The sequence below is a fragment of the Zonotrichia albicollis genome, chromosome 9 (assembly GCF_047830755.1).
Source record: "Zonotrichia albicollis isolate bZonAlb1 chromosome 9, bZonAlb1.hap1, whole genome shotgun sequence".
Taxonomy (NCBI): domain Eukaryota; kingdom Metazoa; phylum Chordata; class Aves; order Passeriformes; family Passerellidae; genus Zonotrichia; species Zonotrichia albicollis.
The window spans coordinates 21,643,155-21,665,428 of record NC_133827.1 but is presented as its reverse complement, the minus strand read 5'-3'; the positions used below and the strand labels follow the sequence as shown (position 1 = coordinate 21,665,428).

Here is a 22,274-nt window from a genome sequence, read left to right as displayed (position 1 = left end):
TCCTGAGAATAAACTGTGCAAGTGGATTTGTGAAACTTCCAAGATGGACTTGTAATCAGGAATTTAAGTAATTCCCACCTTTGTTTTTACGGGTTTTTTGGATTTTATTTTTCCTTTGGTTGGTTATCCGTTAGAAAAACCCCTGAAAAAAATAACCTCAAAGTTCAATCTCAATTAGCATGGATTAGCAGGACCTATGGATGTACTTCAGCCTTTGCTCAGCTGAGGAACAGCTGGAAGGTTTCCACCAGAAGTTGATTTGGATGCAGTCAGAGCAGCCCAGAGACCTCAACAGTGTAGGCACGAGCCAGTCTTCACTTGGGATCAATTTTAGGGATTACGCATAACTGGAGAGAGGGAAATTGCTGTTCTGGGAGCTGTTACAGCAGCTCTGAGGCACAAACATTTTCTCCTCGTGAATTTTCACTCACCCTTTGTTCCTAATCTTTAATCTTCACTTACATGTTCTTAATCGTCACTTAATCTTTGTTCTTGCATGACACCGACCTCCTAAGGAGGGTGTGAGGAAGGAACAGGATTAAGAGGTGAAACAACTTGGCTGCAAAGCAGCATTGTCCTTGGTAGATCCTTGGGTGGAGAAAAGTGCTGGTTCAGCTCCCTGTGCCTCTTTGTGCCCTTCTCCAGATCCTTTTATAATTCCCTACAGTTCCCACTCTGTTTGGGCTCCCTTCACTAAATCCTCATAAAGGAGGAAGGCAAGAGGGAGCCTCCTGGCCCACCTTGACTCTAATGTTCTGCCTTTTTCCCATGTTTTTTTGTTTCTTTATATGTTACAGGATCATCCTGATCCCTTCAGGCTCCTTCCTCTGCATCTCACAGCATCACACACTCTGCAGAAAGAAACATCATATTTTACTTTGATCTGCAAATCAGCAGGATCCCAATTCCCATGTAAATGTATTCACAGGATGCATGTTATTGGCAAAAGGAACTGATAACAACTGTCTCTACAGAGCACTGGGTGCAGTGGAGCTTGCTCCTCATTTTAGCATTTCAGCTGTAACCATGAGGCTGTTTCTTCTCATCCTGTCCCTGTTCCCTGGGAGCAGAGCACAACCCCAATTCTGGCTGTCCCCTCCTGTCAGGAGTTGTGCAGAGCCACAAGGTCCCTCCTCAGCCTCCTTTTCTCCAGGCTGAGCCCCTTTCCAGCTCCCTCAGCCTCTCCTGGTGCTCCATTCCCTTTCCCAGCTCTCTTCCCTTCTCTGGACACGCTCCAGCCCCTCCATGTCCTTCCTGAACTGCTGGGCCCAGAGCTGTCCCCAGGGCTGGAGGGGCCTCACAGGTCCCAGCGCAGAGGGGCAGTCACTGCCCTGGGCCTGCTGGACACACCATGGCTGGGACAGCCCAGGGGCCATTGGCCTCTTGCCCACCTGGGACACACCTGGGCTCGTGTCTGGCTGCTGTCACCAGCACCCCCAGGGCCTGTCCCAGCTTTCCAGCTGCTCTGTCCCCAGCCTGGAGCTCCACAGAGTTGGTGTGACCCAAGGGCAGGACCTGGAACTTGGCCTTGTTGACCCTCAGCCCATGGATCCAGCCTGTCCAGATCCCTGTGCAGAGCCTTCCTGCCCTCCACACTCCCACCCAACTTGGTGTCACCTATGAACATACTGAGGGTGGCCAATTCCCTCATCCAGATCATGGATAAAGGAATTTAACAGTGCTGGGTCCCACACTGAGCCCTGGGGTGCCCCAGTGGTGCCCAGCCCAAGCTGGATGTGACTCCATTCCCACCATTCCCTGTGCCCAGCCATCAGCCAGGTTTTTGCCCAGCTAACAGTGCACCCATGAGCAGACAGTTCCTCAGGGAGAACGCTGTAGGAAACGGTGTCCAAGCACAGGTGAGACTGTAAATTTAACTGCAAAAGGTGTTTCACAAACTCTGGCAGAAATATATCTGTGGAGACCATGGCCAGGAGGCCCCCAAATCCAGACTGACACTGCAATACAAGATGGAAGGGGCCTAAGCAAACAGAAAAATGCCTCTGCAATCCAGCTGCACTCCCTGCACAAAAGGCTGCCTCTCTGGGTGCTGCTGGGAGCAGGGAGATAGATAATCTCCTTGGGATCACCTCATACATCTCTGTGTCACTGCTGCAGGGGCCAGGCACAGCAGGCTCAGGTGTTCCCAAAGGTAGGGAGGCTTCCCTAACTCCTGGTCACCTGAGGCTCCTGGGCTAGTGGAAGGGGGTGGAAATGGATGAGCTTTTTATGAATAAATTAGACAGTTCTGGGACTCCCTGGGATGAGCTGAGCAGGTGCAATGTCTCCTCCTGTCTCCCAGCTCCAAGCTTTGTGCAGTGTTGTGGTTTGAAAAGCACTGAAGAATTCAGTATTTTGGTTAAACCACACCTGTGTGTTTTAAATCTGGGTGGTCCTCTCTGTGTGGGTGTCCTTTGCTAATCCCTGCACAGTCCACTTTGGGGCTGCCGGTGCTTTACTGGTGCTGCTTGTGACATAAAACAGATACAATGGAGGTGTTTGTGACGCTTTTCCTTGCTGCGCATATTCTGTGGAGAAACTATGCGAAGGACAGAGGAAAACCTGCCATTTCAGCGACACTCTGCTGCCCTCGAGTGGGTGCTTAAGAAATATCCCGCTCTTCCCTGCCCACGTGCTCTGAGCTAATGCTTTAACACAAAAAAACTCCTTAGCAATCACATTTTTAAACTGTTTCCGCACCATGGCGAGGGCGAGAGCGCGAAACTTCACCTGAGCTAAAGGGGCGGGGTTTTGTGGGGGCGGGGCGTGACCGGCGCCTCACAGCTGACGTCAGGGGCGTGGCCTCAAGTTGAGGGGCGTGGCCATGGCACACAGGGCGGTGACGGCCAAGGGGCTTGGGGTGGTCGAAGGGGCGTGGCCACGTGGGGGGCGCGGTTTGGCATCATGGGCGGTCCTTTCGTAAGGCGTGGTCTAAAGCTGGGGGCGTGGCTTTGGGGGCGCGGTCTCCGGCTCAGGGACGTTCCCCTGAGGGCGTGTCCTGCCGAGCGCGCGCGCGCCCGGCCCCGCGGTGTCGTCACTTCCCGCTCGGACGGCGCTGTCGCCGGGGTCGGTCGTGTCCGGTTCGGGCGGCGGTGTCGGGAGCAGCGGGACGGGACGATGAGCGACAGCGGGGAACAAAACTACGGCGAGCGGGTAATACACGGAGCCCGAGCACGCTGCGCGGCCGGGCCCCCTCCTTTTCCCTCCCAACCCCACACACCCCTCCATCGCCTTCGGGTGGCGCCGGTTCCCCCGTGTCCTCCCCGTGTCCCCTTTTGCGGGTGGCGGAGCCTCCGCGGGAGCGGAGAGGCGGGTGAGGCGGCGCGGCGGGGTCGATGGCGGAGGGGCCGCTCCCCGCGTGAGGCGCCCGGCGCCATCTTGGGCCGGGACCGCGCGCCCGGGAGGGACAAAATGGCGGCCCCGGGCCCTCAGGGGCCCCTCGCCCTCCATCCCACCCTGCGGAGGGGAATCCTGTTATCATCCTCTCTCCAGAGCCGCCTCGCAATCCACTCTTGAGTTGTTCTTTTATTTAGACCGCTTTTCGCTGCATCTGCCCTGTAACAATAACTCTGCTTGTCGGGCCTGGCTTCCAGGTGGCTCGGGCTCTCCTCTAATTTAAATTTGGTAATGGAGGCAACCCCTTGGCTTTGTGAAACCTGCAGCAGATCTCTGCCAGGGCTCCTAGCTTAGGAAAGATCTCCCTGTCCAAAAGAGTTTTTATTAATGTCCAAATAGATGCCTTGCTACGCTTCACGTTTGTGATACACATCTGTAGTTGCTTTTTATTTACTGGATCAGCGTTTGATGCCTTTATTTAGGGTCACTACTGTGTTTTGGGGATTTTTTTTTGCATAATTCAAATATTTTGTTGCGGTATCGGAGGGAATTGTGGAGGTGATAAGTTCCTAAGTTTTAAATTAGAGGGGGCAAGAAATTTTAGAAAACGTAGTAATTTTGAGCCATGTCTTTCTTAGAATGCGGTTTTGTCTAATTAATTCACTATTAGAAGCTGTTATGTCTAAGTGTTTCTACTTCAAGGTAGGTAAAAATAGAAAAAATTGGTCTCCAGGGAGCTAAAAATGGGAATGAATGGTGAAAGACAGGGATTAAGGAATAGGCTTGTGCTAGCACCAGTGTTTTCATTGCTATCTTCATTCACACTGAAGTTTTTTTAGTGAGGGGGTGTTTTTTGCTCAGGGTGAATTATTTTTGTGTTAGTTTTTCAAAAGATGCTTCAATTATTGTGAAGGTCAAACTGGAAGCCAGTGTAGTCTTAATAAAATTTGCCAGGATAACCTGCATTATATTTTCAGTCAGAAAAAGTGGAAATAATAAAACTGCTGTAGCAAAGTCTCTTTGTGTGAAACAATTGTGCAGATTCTATTTTTAATATAAAAAAAGTATGAAAGCGTTTGTAGGCTGCCTTTGCCAGTGCCTAGAATGAATTATGTCTGAACTTTTGTGACCTTTAAATAGGTAAGTTGTTTGAAATTGATGGTTTTGTAAAGGTGAAACCATAGAGCTGGGTTGCTCAGACTGGAGCAGGGATTGCTTTTCCTTCTGCTCTTGCCTGTGTTATTTATGGATTTTTTTGCTTACTGAAGGCTTATGTTTTTCTGAGCCAATGCCTTTTGTGCTTTTCCAAGCTGGAGTCTCTGCAGACTTGAGTTAGTGTTTGGATAAATAATCTGGAGTATGATTGCAGCTGTCTTAAACTGTCCCAGGTGCAGGCTGCCAGCAGGAATTGAGCTCTCTCCTTTATTGGTGTTCCTTAGGCAGTCAGATCTGGGAATTCAGTCAGCTGGATCTTGGTTTACTCCATTTCCAGCTGCATTGGTTTGCAGGCCTGACTTGAATTGAGCCCTCATGGCAGCTTTGGAGATGAAGAAATTCCAGGTGCTTTTGCCAGGAATGGGACTTGTTTAAGCAGCAGCACGAATTTACTCTGGATTATGGTGTTTTTAAAAGGGGGAGGAAGGATAAAAAGAAAAAATCCCCACTTTATTTCTGTTTTCACAGCTTGTGTTCCATAGGGGGGTGAACTGAAGAAACTATAAATTGTTAAATACTGGAATATACTTGAGATGCTGTTGTTATGCTGCAATGCCATGGTTTTGCAACTTAATTTTGTTTTCACTGAAATTATTCTCACTGAAGCACATGGGATTCAGGCATGGAGGGGTTGGAAAAAGACAAAGGCCAAATTAATGAATCTTACCCTGTGAATTAGTTAATTGTAGTGATGGCTTGGTATGTGGTCAGAAGGTGTTCAATATGCAAGTCAGGGTGGGGGTTTGGGTATTTTTTATGTATAAAAGCTCAGTTTACAGATTACTTACAAGGTATTCAATACATGTATTTTCAGGAAAGAGTGATTTTTGTTACTAAATTATGTGAGAAGGAGGTCTGAGGAAGAAATCTGAGGTTAGAGATGAGCTGATCACTCAGTGCCACCAAAGAGATGGACCATGCCCTGTGTTCCTCCCTCCCCAGCTGGCACCTGATGGCATCTCTTGGGGAGCTCATTCAGTGCCCAAACCTGTTGAAGATAATTTGGGTTTTGCTGGTGGATTAATTTCCTTCCAGCTTGGGCACTGGAGGAGCTCACAGTGGCAGAGGTGGTGGGAGGAAGCTGTGGCCTGGTTTTTCAGAACACACTGTGTTCTTTCTGTGTGGGGTTTGGAAATCTGTGGGAAGGGATGGTTCTGCTCTCCCTGCAGTGAATCCCCGTGTCCCTCAGGGAAGGTTGGGGAATGTGCAGTCAGCACAGTGACACCTTGAATAAAGAGGCTGCAGGTCTGATGGTGTCATGTGAGGCTGCACCTTTCCTTAGGAAAACAAGTGGAAATACATAACTTCATAGGAATAGATGATTATAAACCCCTAATACTTTTATTTCTCTGTATCGTACATTACTGACTGAAATCTGTAACTGATTCCTGTGAGGAAAACCTGCATCTCAGAAGTGCAAAGAACTGTGGCCATCATCTACTTTCCAGCTGCTTCTGTCCATGGAAACCTTTCCCACCCACTGCCCCCCAAATAATCCTGCTCTGGGACATTCCCTGCTCAGGGTACATGGCTGTAAGGCTCTTTGGGAATGTGCTTAGAGCTGATAAAATCATCCCAGCACTTGCTTTGAATGGGCTCAGGGTCTGGAATGAACCATTTACAATCCACAATCCTGGGTTTCAGGGCTTCCACGTGCATTCCAGAAGTGCCTGATGAAGGGGAAGAGCTGTTGATACAGACAAAGGGATGTGGGGAGGGAGGTTAAATTCACACTTGACAAGGTTAGGGGAGAAAAATGGTTATTGTTTAGTGAATCAAAGTCTGGATGTGCTGACCAGCAGTGCTGGAATATAGGCAGGGTAAAGAAAATTGTTTCCTTCTTCCCCATGTCATGCCTGGAACACACTTGGGCATTTTTCAATAACTTATAATTCACACAGTTAAAGGGCAAAGAGTAGGAAAAGCAAATATAAAGAACAGCCAAAAAACGTGCAAGAAACAAGCTGTGGGAATGACTGATGTGAACTCTCAAGGATATGAAATAAATTTGCAGTGCTGCAGGCTCCTGGTACTTAGAGTTTTGGATAAGGGAGGATTTCCTGGGGCATGGGGTGGAAAAGGGGTAACTTGGTAATTTTGGGGTTATTACCAGTCCTGGTGATGTCCAGAGCAGGTGAGGTGCATTGAATTCCTTTAAGGCTGGAATAAAGAAGTGCAATAATCCTGTAAAATGGGTGGATTGAAGGATGATCTGGGGAAAAAAAAAGTGGATTTTTAAAGACTGGGAAATGTGAAATGCAAAGGAGTTGAATGAAAATAGGCCAGCTGTTAAACTGGTTTTGTTTTGGTAGATATTTGTCTTTAAGGCATTTTCTTTTTGAATTTCTGCTCAGCTCCTCAGTGTCCAGATTCCATATCCAAACCTTAGCATAGTACAGCAAAGACTGCCTGAAAAATGTACCAAATATATGAAGACTTGCCTGTTCTCTACTCGTTTCTTCAAAGCTTTTTGACTTTTAAAGCTCTGAAAAAGGGTTTGGTGTGTGTTTGTGGGCAAAATCCTCCCAACTGCTTCCCTCCAATCTTGCATTTCTCCTTTTCTTTCTGGTCTCCACCTGTATTTGGACACAGCTCCTTCTGTGTAGCCCAGATTATCTTTTGTGAATGGAATTATTTTTCCTCAGGTGAAAAGCAGCCTTGGTTTGGGTTTTAATCCTTCTTCAATCTTGCTTTCTCTAACTTTGTTAAAGAGCTGAGACTTCTTATGGCAAAATTTATATATTAACTCAGAACTCATCTCTGTGGAGCGTTTTCTTTGGAAGTTACTAATGGATTTAGATTAAATTAGTTAATTGTAACTTAAATTGCTCCTAAATATTCCCCCTTCCCTTTTCAGTGTTATTACATGGGGAAACTGTAGTTTAGAACAAAACATTAAACATCTGTATGAAGAATACAGCTTTGGCCAACTCTGTGCTATTTCTGTTGCTCTTGGGATTAATTGCAAACCTGCTTTGTCCTGTGCATTGTGTTTCTTTCCCCCGTATGGAAGGGAATTGTGAAATGGTAACATTTGGTTGAAGTTGTGTGGAAGTGATTGAAGTGTGTAAATTTCTTGTTAGCAAATGAATTTCTGAATGCTTGCTACAAGATTCCAATTGAATTAATGTTCAGGTTTAAGAGGTGTTAGAAAACTAAATCAGGGGATTTTTGAAACAAATCTGGTATCCAATGTCATTGGTGAGCTTTCTTCATCAGAATTTACACTAAATTAAGGATTGTTTTTAGAAAGAAGTATAATTTTGCTGCATTTTAAGTTTTCTCTAATATCTTGAAATGAAGAATACTTTCTACTAGTGTGTTCAGGTGTTAAAGCATATAACTAAAGCCAAGCATTATACTGAGTTTAAAATAAAAATACATAAGTTCAAACTGCTAATTAGGTCATGCCACTGCCAGAGGGGATTGCCAGCACATAACAGAGCAGGTGGGGTGTTAGTCCAGAGCAGTTTGAGTGTGGGGCTCCAGCGCAGTTCTGATCAGTGGGGAATGCAGAGTTCTGTGGAAACACAAAGCCTGCACATGTAATGCTGCTTGTGCAGGCAGCTGGGGGTGTGTGCTCCTAAACCCTCACACCAGGGCTGCCAAACTGCAGGAGGGGCCCAAAATCCACATCATTGGAGTTGATGGAATGAGCAGTGCTGTGCTTTCTGCACATCCAGCAGTGGCCGCAGCAGGACCTCACTGGCGTCACTCCTTGGTGATTTTGTCTCAGTGTGTGGCTGATAGTGCAAATTATTTGGAGTTTGCTGATGCTACAATTCCTTAGTAGGTACTCAGTTGATGCTTAGTAGGTTCTCAGTTGATCCAGTTGCACTTACTGTTAAATACAGACATAAATAGCAAATTCAGCTACTTAGAGCTAAGTTAAACTGAGTTGACTGAACCTGTTGATAAAATTATAGGGCTTTGGTAGATGCAATTCTTGAACTGCATTTATAGTAAAAGTCCACAACACTTTTTTTTTTCTAGTTTCAGTTTTGGCACTAGATTTTATCCTGGAGTTCTTAAATATTCTTCATCCTGTTCTTTTTCTATTAAGGTTAATGTTGAAGAAGGAAAATGCGGAAGTCGCCATTTGACAAGTTTTATAAATGAGAATTATTTGAAGCTCAGGAATAAGTGAAGCTGAAATTTGAAAAAAAAGAAAGTGAATGCATGCTAATTATCAGACCAGAAGTCCCACTTGTAGAATATTGAGCAATTTGTGTGAAGTGGGGAAGATGAAAGAAGTCAGAATTTGAAACGGAAGAATGAAGAAAAGGAATAAAAATGAAGTTAAGATAAGAAGTAATCTGGAATCTGAAAGCACTACGCTAAGTAATTACTAGTCTGTTTATGTGTCCCTGTATATTTTGCTAAACATGCATGCATTATCTGTTTAATAGCAAAAGTACATGCAGGGTAAAGAAGTGTCTACCAGGGAAAAAAAAAATAAAACCTCCTTAAAAATCTAGGCAGTGCTAATGCCGACTGCCCGGACACATAGCTATGAATATTTACCATTGATTTCACTGGAGCTTGTTTACAGCCCCTAGGTGAACAAGGAATTGTGTACAAATTAGGCTTTCAATATCTGCGTGCAGGAATCCCGTTCTGCTTCCAGAAGCGGAAGTGCTCATGGGTCTGGCAAGTCGGGGAGGCACACCCCTGCAAGATCTCGCTCTAAGGAGGATTCCAGGCGCTCCAGGTCAAAATCTAGATCCAGGTCTGAATCCAGGTGAGTTTGCTTCTTTTACCTCTTCTTCCTCCTCACAACTCAGGTGGTTGTCAGAGGTGGCCCAGCATAGCCAGTTCTGTTCCCAGAGTTAGTGACTCTTCTGTGGACATGGACTGCAAAGGGGCATGCATGCTTGCAGGATTGGGAAAGCCAAATTATATCAATTCAGAGGTTTGTGCTGCTTCTTCCAATAGTTAAATAGCTATGGAGCTTTGTATCCTTGCTGATACACTTTGGAAGTGCCTGCCTTTTATCTCTTGGTAGACTAAATTGTGTCTGAGCCTGGAGTTTAGATCTTAGTTTTTTTGTGCATCAACAGATTACCCATTTTAAGCCACATTCCTGTATTACATTTCTTCGCTGGAAGCAGTGATGTTCCTGGAATAGTGGAAAGAAGCAGTAAAGATAAATGGGAATTTCAGTCTGACATTTTAAAAACGTTGATTCAACTTGAAAATTAACAGGAAGCTTTGAATATTAGACAGCCCTGCAAGCTCTCCACAAAAGTTGTGGAGAACTTGCTTATTGTATTTGTTATGTGATAGCACAAACATCCACGTGCCCCTTGCCCTGTATAGGGCAGGGAAGCTGCAGAACACCTTTGGGGAAACTTTTTAATATTAAAACAACAAAGTCACTACACCTTCCCAGCATGTTCTTTTGCCCTTTAATCCATGTGACTCCTGGGATTCCATACTCCTTAAAATATTTCCCACTTACAGAATAACCACAACACTGAGTAAAAACACAGTCACAGATGGTACACAATTGTGAGGAAGCAAATAGAAGATGTAGAATTTATGAGAGACCTGGCACATCTTACTTTTGCAATAAACAGTGTTTAAATAATACCCTGGCAACTGGCTTTTTACTTTTTGATGACCAAAAAGTAGAAATTTATAACTGCCACAGCTTCCTGAGCATTTAACAGCTATCTTGAAGGTGCCTCTGGCTGGAAATAATGGAATTACGTGCCAGAGTTAGTGTTGATTAGTAGATTTGGACAGAATTGTGTCGAGGCACATATTTAGAAACAACCTACTTTAATCTCTGTTCAGTGCTGTCACACGTTGAGATGTGGTCGTGGGCAGATCTTTGAACTCTGGCTTTCCCCAGAGAAATAACCCTGTGATAACTTCTTTATTTCTTGGTAGTTTTCTGTTTCAAATGTATTTTTGAGTTACAAGCTTTATAAATTAAACTTTGATTTGGGAACCAACCTGTGTCCTGGTGTTTTTATCAGTTGGCGTGTGGATATACTTGATTTTAAAATCACTTTTATTGATGTTTGTCGTTCCTATCTTTGGCTGATACCATTCTGGTACCTGAAATACCAGTTCTGTTTGCCTTAATTTTTTTTTCCTATATCAATGTCTAAAATGTGGCTGTGTGCATGTGTGGAGCTTCTTTTTTTTTTTTTTTTTTATATTCTTTCTCTCTTTTTTTACTGTTTTCCCAGCTTCAGGGAAGTTCTCTCTCTATTTTTTTTTATTTTGTTGCCAAAAATAATGTTTTCATTATAAATACATAATGAGAAGTGCTGTAATGGGACATGCTGAATTAATTTCTCCTGAACATGAATATGCATTTTAAGTTGAGCTGCTCTGACTCTCTCCTGATGGGGTTGGAGGTGTTTTTTGAGGAACTAGATTGAACAGTTTGGCTGCCTGGTGACACTTGGTGAGGAATCTTGGAAGAAGCTGTTAAATGCTCAGAAGTTAAAGCAGGTCAGGTTTAGAGCTTCCTTCACACCAGTGGGGTGGTGCTGCTGTGGAATTAGAGGAAAGGGACATTTAAGACACAAGAGCCTGAAAATCAGCAATTTGTGACTCAGATCCATTGACTGTTACACTGTTTACTGCACTTCTTAGCCTTGAGGGGTTTTCCTTTGCAGTGGAGCGCAGGTTACTCAGTGCAGCCATCAGCAGACCAAGATCAGGTGTAGTGTCCCTGTGTGAGTGCCCAGCTTTTCCTCTAGGATTGCCTGTGTTGGGAGGGGTGAGGCTTTGGGAGGAGGAATTGAAGAGTTTCAGACCCTCATGTCCACAGAGCTCGTGATGTAAGAAAATATTTTTGGGGTAAAAGAATTAGTGAGCAGTTGCATAAATGCACTTAAAATTCAAAACATGTAAATATTCATGAACAAACAGTGCCAAAATAACTGCTAAAATACCAGCAGGTAAATGAGCCAGCTCAGGATTGATTTCTTCAGATTGTGTTCAGCTCTGTTCCAGGGACATTTGCTTTTCAGTGTCACCCAAGGCAGCACTAAGAAAGAGAGTGCCCCCCTTAGTGGTGCATGCTTTGTGTTAAAACATATTTGACAGATTAGTGTGAAAAGAAATCCACCCCACTTGTTTTTACCTAAACACTGAATATCCTAAGCCCTAAGTTGTCACACCCAGGTATCTTTGTTAAAGGAAGAGCTGACTGATCAAGTGCAAGTTCCTGGACTGCAGCAGGAATGCCCTGAGACTATCTGCAGTAATCTGATAGTAAAGATTTAGCACACAGAGAGTAGAGAGATTCATCTCTTGAGAGTAGTGAGTAAATGGATTATAGCTGAGGTATGTGGTACTGCAAGATTTTGGAAAACAATTATTTGAGCCTTTTGTGACTGCTTGCTGTATTTTTTAAAATACTGAACACCCCAACAAGCCCAGCACTGTACCTCTCTGTTGTTTCCCTCAGGTCTAGGTCGAGGAGGAGTTCCCGCAGACACTACACGCGGTCGCGCTCGCGGTCCCGCTCGCACAGGAGATCCCGGAGCAGGTCGTACAGTCGGGACTACCGGCGGCGGCACAGTCACAGCCATTCCCCCATGTCTACTCGCAGGCGGCACATTGGGAACAGGGTACGTGTGTGAGCCACGAGTCATGGCCTCTGTGCCCTGAGGAACACAAAGGCCTTTGTGAAATGCTTGTGCTCCTCTAGGTTTAATGTATTGCTGTCTGTTAGTAGGTGACCTGTGAAAAATGTCTGGTTTATGATTGGCTTTTCGCAAATATTAAAATGAATATTAGATGTGTTGTGTTAGAAAGTAATGCTGTATTAATTCTCTTAAGTAGTGTGGTAAATATAGTTTTAGGTTATAAGAAATGTTAAAATAGAAACTATGCTATGTAGGATAAGTTTTTTTAAAGAAGGGACTCGCAGCGAGATAGCAGCCACAGGACACCTGAATCTTTCAGAGAAAGAGAATTTATTGCCCTCTTATCAGAAGAAATGAACTTTTTCCTGCCTTGAAGGCGCTGTTAGGATTCAAAGGAAGAAGTTGACGATGACAAGACAGAATCCTGTGTTTGAATGGAATTTATGCATCATGTATGAATATGCAACAGGCTATTGCTATTAAGGGTTAATCCTTTGTTAACGGGTGTCCTTTTTCTGGCTCATGTTGCCCAGAAAAAGGTACCCTGACATCCATACCTCTTTGTCTCTCTTGTCTCATCCTAATTCAAATTGTCCAAATTATTATTACTCTAATTATATTACTATTTTCATAACCACTTTATTACTATTAAACTTTAAAAATTTTAAAAAACAAGTGATTGGCATTTTCCACATGACCCAAATCTCAGCCCCACCTTAGTTTGTTTTCTTCTTGAAGCTCTGACAGTCACAACTTGAGAAGCACGTTGCACTGTAAATAAACCCAGTTTGATTTGAATATCTGTGTCCTTTCCTTTAGGCAAATCCTGATCCAAACTGTTGTCTTGGAGTGTTTGGGCTGAGTCTGTACACTACAGAACGAGACCTGCGGGAGGTTTTCTCCAAGTATGGCCCCATCGCCGACGTTTCCATCGTGTACGATCAGCAATCGCGGCGCTCCCGAGGGTTCGCCTTCGTCTACTTCGAGAACGTTGAGGATGCCAAGGAGGTAGCTTGGGGTGCACAGTGTGGGCCATATTTGCTGGGCTCTGAGCTCCTGGGGTGTGTGTTCTGTCACAGGGTATAGCCAGGAGAAACTCATAGCCTGGAAAATACTTGGAGTCTTGTAATCATGGAATTTGGGCTTACCAGTGCTGCAGAATGAATCGGGAATTCTGTAATCACTTCTCAAAAAGTAGAGAATCCTACACTCATACCAATCCTTGTAAAGCTGCCCTTTATGGGCTAGAACAAGGCTTATATTCTGCATAAACTCCACTCCAGAGAATCTCCAGGTTTTTCCACATCTCTTCCACATTTTTTCCAGGTCATGAAGTCTTCCATTTTGGTTTACAGCTTGATATGTAGGTCCTTCTACTTGCCAGACAAAAATAAAAAAAAGCACAATTGGTTTTGGACTTTTACTTTTTATTTGTAACTCTGATATTATATTCAAGGTTATGGTAATTTGAAGGATGTATTTGAATACCTTATTGATGTTCTTTTAACCTTTAAATGTTTTATGTTGTGTGATGGAGTAGTTATATCTCCCTACATCAGCATGTTCAAAGATTGCTCTTAGTCATGTCAGAGGCACTGAAACAATTGCCCAGTGGTGTTCCTTTCAGGATTTTAATGCCATAAAAGTCACATTTTCAGTGATTACTGGCACTGAAGTTCAGCTGACCTAGAGTGTCTCACAGTACATTCACTGCAAGATGTGACACTCAGACCTGCCTCCAAACTCAGCTGTGTTTAAGACATTTTAACACTTAAAGCAGTGGTTGGAAATTGTTGTTAAAGTTCATACCTACAGCTAATGCTCTTCTGTCCTTCCTTAGGCAAAGGAACGTGCCAATGGAATGGAGCTGGATGGAAGAAGGATCCGGGTAGACTTCTCCATAACAAAGAGACCGCACACACCTACCCCTGGAATTTATATGGGAAGACCCACTTAGTAAGTTTTACCTGTGGTTTGGGTGGGTGTTTCCCCCCCAATCAGTGCAGGATAGGATTCTTTATTTTGTAAAAATTCCTGTTTCTCCTCTGAGACCTGATTCTGAGTGGTTTTCCACATTAATGCACAAGTTGTGTTCTCTTGTTCATGGCTGCTGTGCTGTACACTGAAAACACTAGACATGAGCATCAGTAGTAATGCTTGTGTCAACAGGAAGACATTTTGACAATTTCTAAATTACTTTTAGTTTTCCTGTGTACCTTCAAATATTCATGTCCTTTGCAAGCTCAGGTTTTCAAGAGTGAATGAACAAGTGCTGGTAAAGGAGCTGGGTGGCTCAGTTAGCATTAGGGCTTAGCAGTGTGCTGTCTTCACATACTGCGTGCACATTTGACTTCAAGTTGCCAACAGTATCAGTTTTTTTCCCAAGTCATTCCCCAGTTCATTTCCCAAGACTTTCAGCTTACTGATGGTGATGTTAAGACTACAGGTTTCTGATTTTTTTAGTCACAAAGTTGATTGAACAGGAGCTTTTTCAGAGTTAAAAGGGGATGAAGACTTGCTTCAGAATGGAATTCCTTGAGTGCCTGTGATACCAAAAGGTTGAGGTTTATAAAGATTGAGGAAAGTTCAAGCATTTAAAAAGCAATTATTAAAGTCATCCTGTTCCCACCTGCACTGGTGGGAAAACAGGAGTGCTCACAGTCTTCCAACTGTAAGGATGGGACATAATAATACAATCCAGTTTAAATAGTGTGAATTTACCAGACTGCAGACAAAATTCAAGTTCTGTATGTTGTAAATGCAATTTCCTTCACTTCCTGCAGTGGCAGCTCACGGCGACGAGATTACTACGACAGAGGCTACGACAGAGGCTACGATGACCGTGACTACTACAGCAGGTCATACAGGTGAGCATATTTGCAATATTTTGCTGCTTTCTAAACTCTGCTTTCTCATCTGCCTGTGCAAGCATTAGGCAGTTCATCCTACATAACTATTCCAGAATATTTTTGCACTCGCTGTCGTTCTGGAATCTTCCTGTGAAATCTCCACCAAAATGATTGCTCAGTGCAAATCAAATTGGTTGAATTGAGAAATAGTTGATGGTGTTTGACCTGTGGCCTAGCTTAGTCCAAAATGTTTTTTAAATCTGTGCTGAAGTTTTGAAAAACAAAGCGTATTCTTTGTATTTTCATTTTAGAATCTTTAGTTGGTTCGTCTGTTAGCACTGAAATGGTGCAGATTAATGTTTGAGTTGGCATTACAGTGTCAACTTATATTTTGAGCACAGTGTAGTAGATAAAAAGTGGAAAATTTCTGTGGTCCCCAGTATCTCCTGCTGATAATTGTGGCACCTCAACTATTGCCAGAAATAAGGAATTGGACATCTGCATTAAAAGGCTTTTTTAACACCCCTTGTCAGGTTGAATGTTTGTTTAATCATGATTGGTTTTGGTGACAGCATTTTCCAGCAAAATCCTTGTCCCCTGCAAAATCCTCACAATTTCTGGGACCATGTTAAGTTGAACACAGAAAGAAGAGTTGATTTTTTTCTGTCTGTACTACCAAACATTCCTGCAATTGCAGAATTCTGTGTTAAAGTTACAATGTGCCCAAGTCTTAAGTGGTGCCTTTTCCTTCTGATAGGGTTTGTGGATGTTACCAGAAGCTGTTACTGGGTCAGGAGAAAGCCAGTGAGAGTGACCTACTCTAGTGGGAGGTGTCCCTGCCTGTGGCAGCACTGTGCCCCTGGATGGTGTTTAGGGTCCAGCCCAAACCATTTTGGGATTCTGTGAATAAATATGGAGCCAGTATGACTCGTGTGTGGCTACTTGAAAAATGTCATGGTGCTACTGTCCCCTCCTACAGACATGGGCTGGTTGAGGAAGAGAGAAGTGTTGCTATGTTGTCAGGGCTTCCCTGAGGAAGAAAGAGTTGGAATTGTTCAAGATGCAGTGGAGCATTGCATACCCCACCCTAAAAATTCCATTGGTAACAATTCCTTTGCATTCCCTGCCCTGTGTGAAAATAATGCCCTAAGGGAAATGCAGTGTCAGATGGGAATTGTCCTGTTAAAACTTCAGTTTCTCCTTCTTGCTTTGGGAGGCTTAACTTTGCCTGAAAAACTGTCTGTAAATAAGGGAATAAACTTTAAAAAAGCAATCTCCCAAAAACAACTGGTGAAGACTTTGAACTTGATTTAGTCTCCTGGTAAAGCTTTGCTGATCTGAATCTGAGAAGGTTCCAGTCCAGCCACTCAGTGTTAATGCTCTAAGGTGTTGTTTTTGTTCTCCAGGAGAAGTTACATCACAGTTCTTGTTTAAATGTGACTCTAAAGTGTTAAAATGTCAGGATAGGAGGTTTTTCCCTGCCTCCGCCTTGGAATCAATGTTTTTCTTCTGGATAGTGAGTTGATCTTGCTACTTGAAAATAATAAGTAAGAGGGTTTTCCTTGAATAGGTGTTTAAAAATCAATGTTAAATTAAGTAATTCAGCATCACCCAGTATAGGAACTAATGTTGTCTTATCTTCACATGATTTTCTTACTCGATGGAGGGGTTTTGTACAGTGAACTTTTTATTTTTGAAATTCCTAAAAGTCATTCTGCTTTTGTTTTCACAGAGGGGGAGGTGGCGGCGGTGGAGGAGGCTGGAGAGCTGTTCAGGACAGGGATCAGTTTTACAGGTGTGTACTGGATTAGTGGAACAAGGCAAGGAAAGACAAAACTTGAGAGTGCCTGGATTGGAGGGGTTTGGGGGTGCCTGGCTGTAGCACTGACTCTGAGTCAAGGACATCTTAACCTTGGACAAGTAATTGAGATTAAAAGTGAAGGTGGATTTGGCTTACCCTGCTTGTGTGGGATGTGCCTGGCTTCAAACTAAATTCACATGAAAGCAGATTGTGAGTGCAAGAGCCTGTATTTGTTGTGTTAGTCAAAAATAATACTGGGAACAAAAAACAGAATTCAGATCTTTGCTTTGGTACCCAGTAGAAACGTTGATCAGGTCTCCCATGCTTGTTAGCATTTCCTGAGACCAGGATGGGGTTAGAGCTACCCACATAAAGCTGTGCCACTCAGCTGTGCAGGTTTTAACAAGAGGATTGTTTGTGTCACCCCTGTCACAGGAGGAGGTCACCATCACCGTACTACAGCCGAGGGGGCTACAGATCCCGCTCCAGATCCCGCTCCTACTCACCTCGTAAGTAGCCATGGGCTCAGGGAATGCTTTGGGTTGGGAGGGACCTTAAAGCTCATCCCATTCCCCCCCTGCCATGGGCAGGGACTCCTTCCATAGAACAACTTGCTCCAAGCCCCTCCAGCCTTACCATATGTGGGCCCTGCCCAGTCACAGAGTTCATGTCTCAAAAGTAAATTTGCCATTCCTTGAACTTCTTTTAAACTTCTGTGTCCACTAAGATGGATTTTGGTGTGGATATTTTATTGAGCCACAGTTCCTTTATTGCTTCATTGAGAAGCCTTGAGGGCAGAGTAAATACTTAAGGAAAACCAAGTGACATAACAGCTCTTGTTTTGAGTCTGAGAACCTTATTCTTCTTCCAGAATTCTGTTAAAACAGGAGTTAGTGGTTACCTCTAGGACATCAGCTCAGATCTGATGGAGGTTTGAGGAGAGGCAATGGATTTTAGCCAGAAATCTCTCAATCCATGAAGTCTGACTGTTGGGTTTTTGTCTTTCAGGTCGCTATTAAAGCATGACACATAGAGGAATTTCTAGCTACAGCCTTTGAGTTGAAATTGCAAGTTTGTGGACAATATTTTTTTATTGTCTCTTCTGTTTAACCGAGTGACAGTACCTAGTGAATGAGGTGACTTTTACACCTTTTATGAAGACAACTTCTGTGGTGTTCAATGCTGTTTCATTCTGCATATTTGTGTAGTTTGGTGCTTTGTTTCCAGTTGTGTTTGGAAAGGAGTATGTTTTGCATGTATTTTTTTAGTCTCCATTTTGACTCCTGAAAGGTTTCTATATTAAAGACAAAAACTGTTCAGTAAGTTTTTTCTACTGATTCCAAGTTATTCCCAAGATCCAAACCTGTGTAAAATGCTTTCCAAAAGCAAGAAAATAAAATAAAAAGACATATGTTTTTTTTCTTTCCCTTCTTCTTTTTTGCCAAGAAAACAAAAGCATGGAGGTAATCCCAGGGCAAGTGCCATCCACTCCTTCCAGGAAGAACCAGTCTTTTGATGCAAACATCCACAGCTAAACTGCATCTGAGGTGTTTCTCAAGTCCATTTCTCACTTGTGAAATGAGCACTGAATCCCTTATTTGGGTGTTTAGCTGTTGCCACTTGTATTTAAAAGCTTTTGGGCCAACACTTCATGTGTATCTGTCATACCACGTGGTGAATTTTGTGCACTTGGATCTCTGAGCCAGTTATTTTTTAATCTTGTGTTGGAGGAGCTTTCCACGTTGCTTTGTGGTGAGAATGTGGGGTTTTGTGAAAATAATGGAAATTTCTAGACTCAAAACAGATGAATTCTGTGGATGTAGAGAACAAAGTTTAAGGAGAATGGTGTGCCATCGTGCAAAGGAAGAGACTGAGGGAACAGGCCCCACCTGCTTCAGCTGCCTGGAGAGGAGGTAGCCAGGAGCAGCACATGAGGTGTCTCAGGGATTTAAAAATCATCCAGGTATTTGTTAAAACTTCCCTGGTTTTACTCTCAAGAGTGGACAACAGGACCATGGCAGTAATTATTGTAATTGGTCTGAGCTGCTCCTGGTGACCCATTTTTTGCAATGTGTCACATGGTCCCTGTGCTGTGTCCCAAATCCCTGTGCCAGGTCTGTGCTTGGTGTGAGCATTGCAAGGCCATGGTGCATCATGGAATCATTTTGTTTGGAAAAGCCCTCCCAGATGCATTCCAGCCACTCCCCAGCACTGCCAAGGCCACCACGTACCCATGTCCCCAAAAGCCATATCCACAGGGTTTTTAAATCTCTGCAGGGATGGGGACTCCAGCAGCTCCTTCCAGTGCCTGACCACCCTTTCCATGAAGAAAATCCCTTCTGATGTCCAGCTTGAACTTCCCCTGGCACAGCTTGAGGCTGTTTCCCCTTGTCCTGTCCCTGTTCCCTGGGAGCAGAGCCCGACCACCCCCAGCTGTCCCCTCCTGTCAGGAGTTGTGCAGAGCCACAAGGCCCCCCTGAGCCTCCTTTTCTCCAGGCTGAGCCCCTTCCCAGTTCCCTTAGCCCCTCTCCTGGTGCTCCAGCTCTGTTCCATTTCCTGGATATGCTCCAGCCCCTCAGTGTCGTTGTGAGGACCAGAGGTGCTGATAAGGCTCAGATCCAGATGAAAATTCCACCAAGAGTTCCAGAGGAAAGGGGTGTTTTCTGTGAGCAGCAGCTTGCTGAGGTGCACCCCATAATCCACATTAAAGATTTTCTGGGGGTCTGGGGAAGCAGCTGCTGTAGCTGGGCTGGGGAGAAGAGCCTGTTGTCCAGCACTTCCTGCTGCTGAATCATTCCCAGGGCTCTCAATCCAGGAACAGCCCAGGCTCTGATGCTCCCAGGCTGTAGTGTTGCCCTGTGGCACGGCTGGCAGGCAGCTCTGGGATGTGTGCTGGAACCCACAGCTGGCTGGCCTGGTGCTCTGCCAGCAGGGTGGCAGGAATCATCCATGGCAGGAGGAGCCTGCCCTGACCCCCAGCATGGATCCCACCAGGGCAGCGAGGAATCTCTGCTGGAGCAGCATCTGCTGGCTGGATGTGACAGGCTGTGCCCTTTCCCGACCTGCTTTCCTGTCAGCAGAGGACTGATAAAAACCTTGGAAGCACGTGGAGGGGGAAAAAGGAAACCAGGAGCTGTTTGTGCCGCTGTCCTCTCCCCACACATGCAGGTGGAATTTCCTCTGGGGCAGACTGAGGCTCTCCCTGTGCAGGGGATGCTCCTGTCCCTGCAGATCATTCCCTGGGCATGAGGAGGGGCCCTGGAGGGATTGTGGAGCTTGAGGGAGCTGTGCAATGTGGAGGCAGCTGTGGGTTTAGTACGTTCAGGCACCCCTTGCACTGCTCCTCAGGGAATTCCATGAGCTCCTAAAAATCCCATTTTTCTTTGCATCTCCTTCACTGGGGTTCAAGCAATTTATTTTGCAGATTGATCACATAAAATGCAGGTGCTCCCATCCCAGTGGAGCTGCTTTGGAGCTGGGAGAAGTTGATCCTTTCATTTTCCTGCTTGCACCCTCTTTAGTGCCCATCTCTGGCACCTGGCCTGTGCTCCACCCCATGTTCCCACAGATCCATACCTTTGGCATCACCTTGGGAGAGTCACCAAAGCTTGGAGCTCATTGGGAAGGAGCTCCTGGTGCCTGTCCACCATTCCCATCATTAATGTCTCACTCATGCTCAGCCCCAGCACAGCTGTAATTAACACAGACACTAATTTAATTACCCAGCCATGCTAGTCCCTCCACCTCAGCATTCCTGACTGTTGCAGACTTGGAAACTTCTAAAATCCAGTGAGTAGTGAGTAAATTTTCACTCATGTCCCAGCAAAGGGTGAGCAAAATGGTTGAAAAGCATGGATGCGTTTTCCAACCAAATTGTGAATTATTTTCTCAGCTCTGCTCTTCCTATCTCCCAAGATGGGCTCCTTCCGTGCCAGTCCTTCATGCTCTTCCCTCTCCTCCACAGCAGCTGCACCATTCTCCAGCTGGGAAGTTTCTAAAAGCCAAAAATTGCATTTCAGACAGTTCATCACCAGCACATGAGGGAAGTTTGGGATCAGGCCCAGCCTGGAGCTGCCTGGTGGCCTGCTCAGAGTGGTGAGGGGCAGGTGGGAGCTGCTCTGGCAGCATGTCCCAGTCCCACTGTGCACAGAGTCATCTCTGCCACGGGCTGGGGAGAACAAAGGACAGCAAACCAAGTCCTTTCCTTAAGGAAATGGGTTCATTTTTAGGACAGGGTTTACTCAGGGCTTTGTTTTGGCCCTACCTGACCTGTGCAGTCTCTGCAGCCAGAGGTGTCCCCCATGGAGCAATGAGCAGCTGCATTCCCACCTTGTTCCCAATCCCAACCGTGCAGGGGTGGGATGAAACTCTCCTGAGATTCTCTGTGTGATGAATAGTGAAAAATATCCTTAAGGCTTCAGGGAAAACTTGCAGGTCAGAGAGGTGAGGTGGGTTTCCCCTGGGCCAGGTCACTGCTTTTTTCCCCTCTTGGATTACTGCGGCCTCCTGGGGTAACTTTTGGATTCACCACATCCTTGCTGGCTCGAGGCAGGATCCTCCCTCCCCCTGCTGTCCTTTCTTTCTCTGTCCTGTTCCCAGCACTCTCTGGGATGTGGGATCCAAGGAGAGATCCCAACACAGGTGCTCCATTAGCAGGAGCCCACCCTGAGTGCAAGTCCCAGTAAGACCAGTGTGCCAGAACAGAGTGATGGAACCTCGTGGATCCCAGCCTGCCTGCTGCGATACAGGCTTACCAAAGGCTTGGGATAAAATGGAGTTGTGGGCCAGACTGTTTCTCCTGAGCTGGGAGGAGACTCAGGAACCCCCTGGGCTGGCCCCAACATGGATTTGGTAGTCCCAGATGTTTGCCCAACCTCCTCCCAAAACCTCCAGCTGAGGAAGAGCATCTCCTGCTCCTCCCATGTCCAATTGACCAAACACTCTGGTTTTTTCATAGTTTGTCCTGTTTTTTCAAGGCAGCCCTTCACACACAGCGGGTTATCCTGTCCTTCTCCAGACTAAACAAACCCTCCTTCAACCTCTCATGGCCTTTTGCTCATTTTATCAGCCTTGCTGCTGCATTCCAGACTCATTCCATGCCAGCATCTCTTTCCAGGGAGGAATGATCTTGCCTACAAGGCTACCCTTGGAAGATGCTTTCCCTTTCCTGCTGGATCCTGCACCACTTTTAGGACCTTTTTCTATCTGGTTGTCACCTCTCCAGCTGTTTTGTACCAGTGCTCTGAAATCTTCCTCCCCAAAGCACAGATTTCCCTTGAACATCACATCTGGACCAAGACAGATCTACCAAAACTGGGAAACAGTATCAGCTCCATAGGGTTGAGTAAATATCTGCAGAAGTTTGTTGAGCTCTTTCTGCAAAACCAAAAATCAGGGGCAGGAGGATGAGTTCCTGCAGGTAACTCCTCTGTTACATCCAGCTCCAGCAGAAGGCTGATT

General features: G+C 45.1%; 1 protein-coding gene across 2 annotated transcripts; it reads left to right on the top strand.

Annotated features, from left to right (window-relative positions):
• The first annotated feature begins 2,992 nt into the window (after positions 1-2,992).
• On the top strand, positions 2,993-18,234 carry TRA2B (transformer 2 beta homolog). Of its 2 annotated transcripts, XM_074546934.1 has the most exons (9): positions 2,993-3,153; positions 9,159-9,292; positions 11,984-12,146; positions 12,984-13,172; positions 14,005-14,120; positions 14,948-15,031; positions 16,746-16,808; positions 17,250-17,323; positions 17,823-18,234. In XM_074546934.1, exons 1-9 carry the CDS (start codon positions 3,118-3,120, stop codon positions 17,831-17,833), a joined length of 870 nt encoding a protein of 289 aa, XP_074403035.1. In that variant the 5' UTR covers positions 2,993-3,117; the 3' UTR covers positions 17,834-18,234. The 2 variants fall into 2 exon arrangements, with proteins under 2 accessions (XP_074403035.1, XP_074403036.1); XM_074546935.1 differs by lacking the exon at positions 17,823-18,234 and having other exon boundaries at positions 17,250-17,331.
• The last annotated feature ends 4,040 nt before the right edge of the window (positions 18,235-22,274 follow it).

Excerpts from the sequence above, each read along its gene's own strand:
- TRA2B (XM_074546934.1), top strand. The coding sequence starts at position 3,118 with ATGAGCGACAGCGGGGAACAAAACTACGGCGAGCGG. Across the intron at positions 9,293-11,983 it reads AGATCCAGGTCTGAATCCAG|GTCTAGGTCGAGGAGGAGTT; the intron begins GTGAGTTTGCTT and ends TGTTTCCCTCAG. Across the intron at positions 15,032-16,745 it reads TACTACAGCAGGTCATACAG|AGGGGGAGGTGGCGGCGGTG; the intron begins GTGAGCATATTT and ends TTGTTTTCACAG.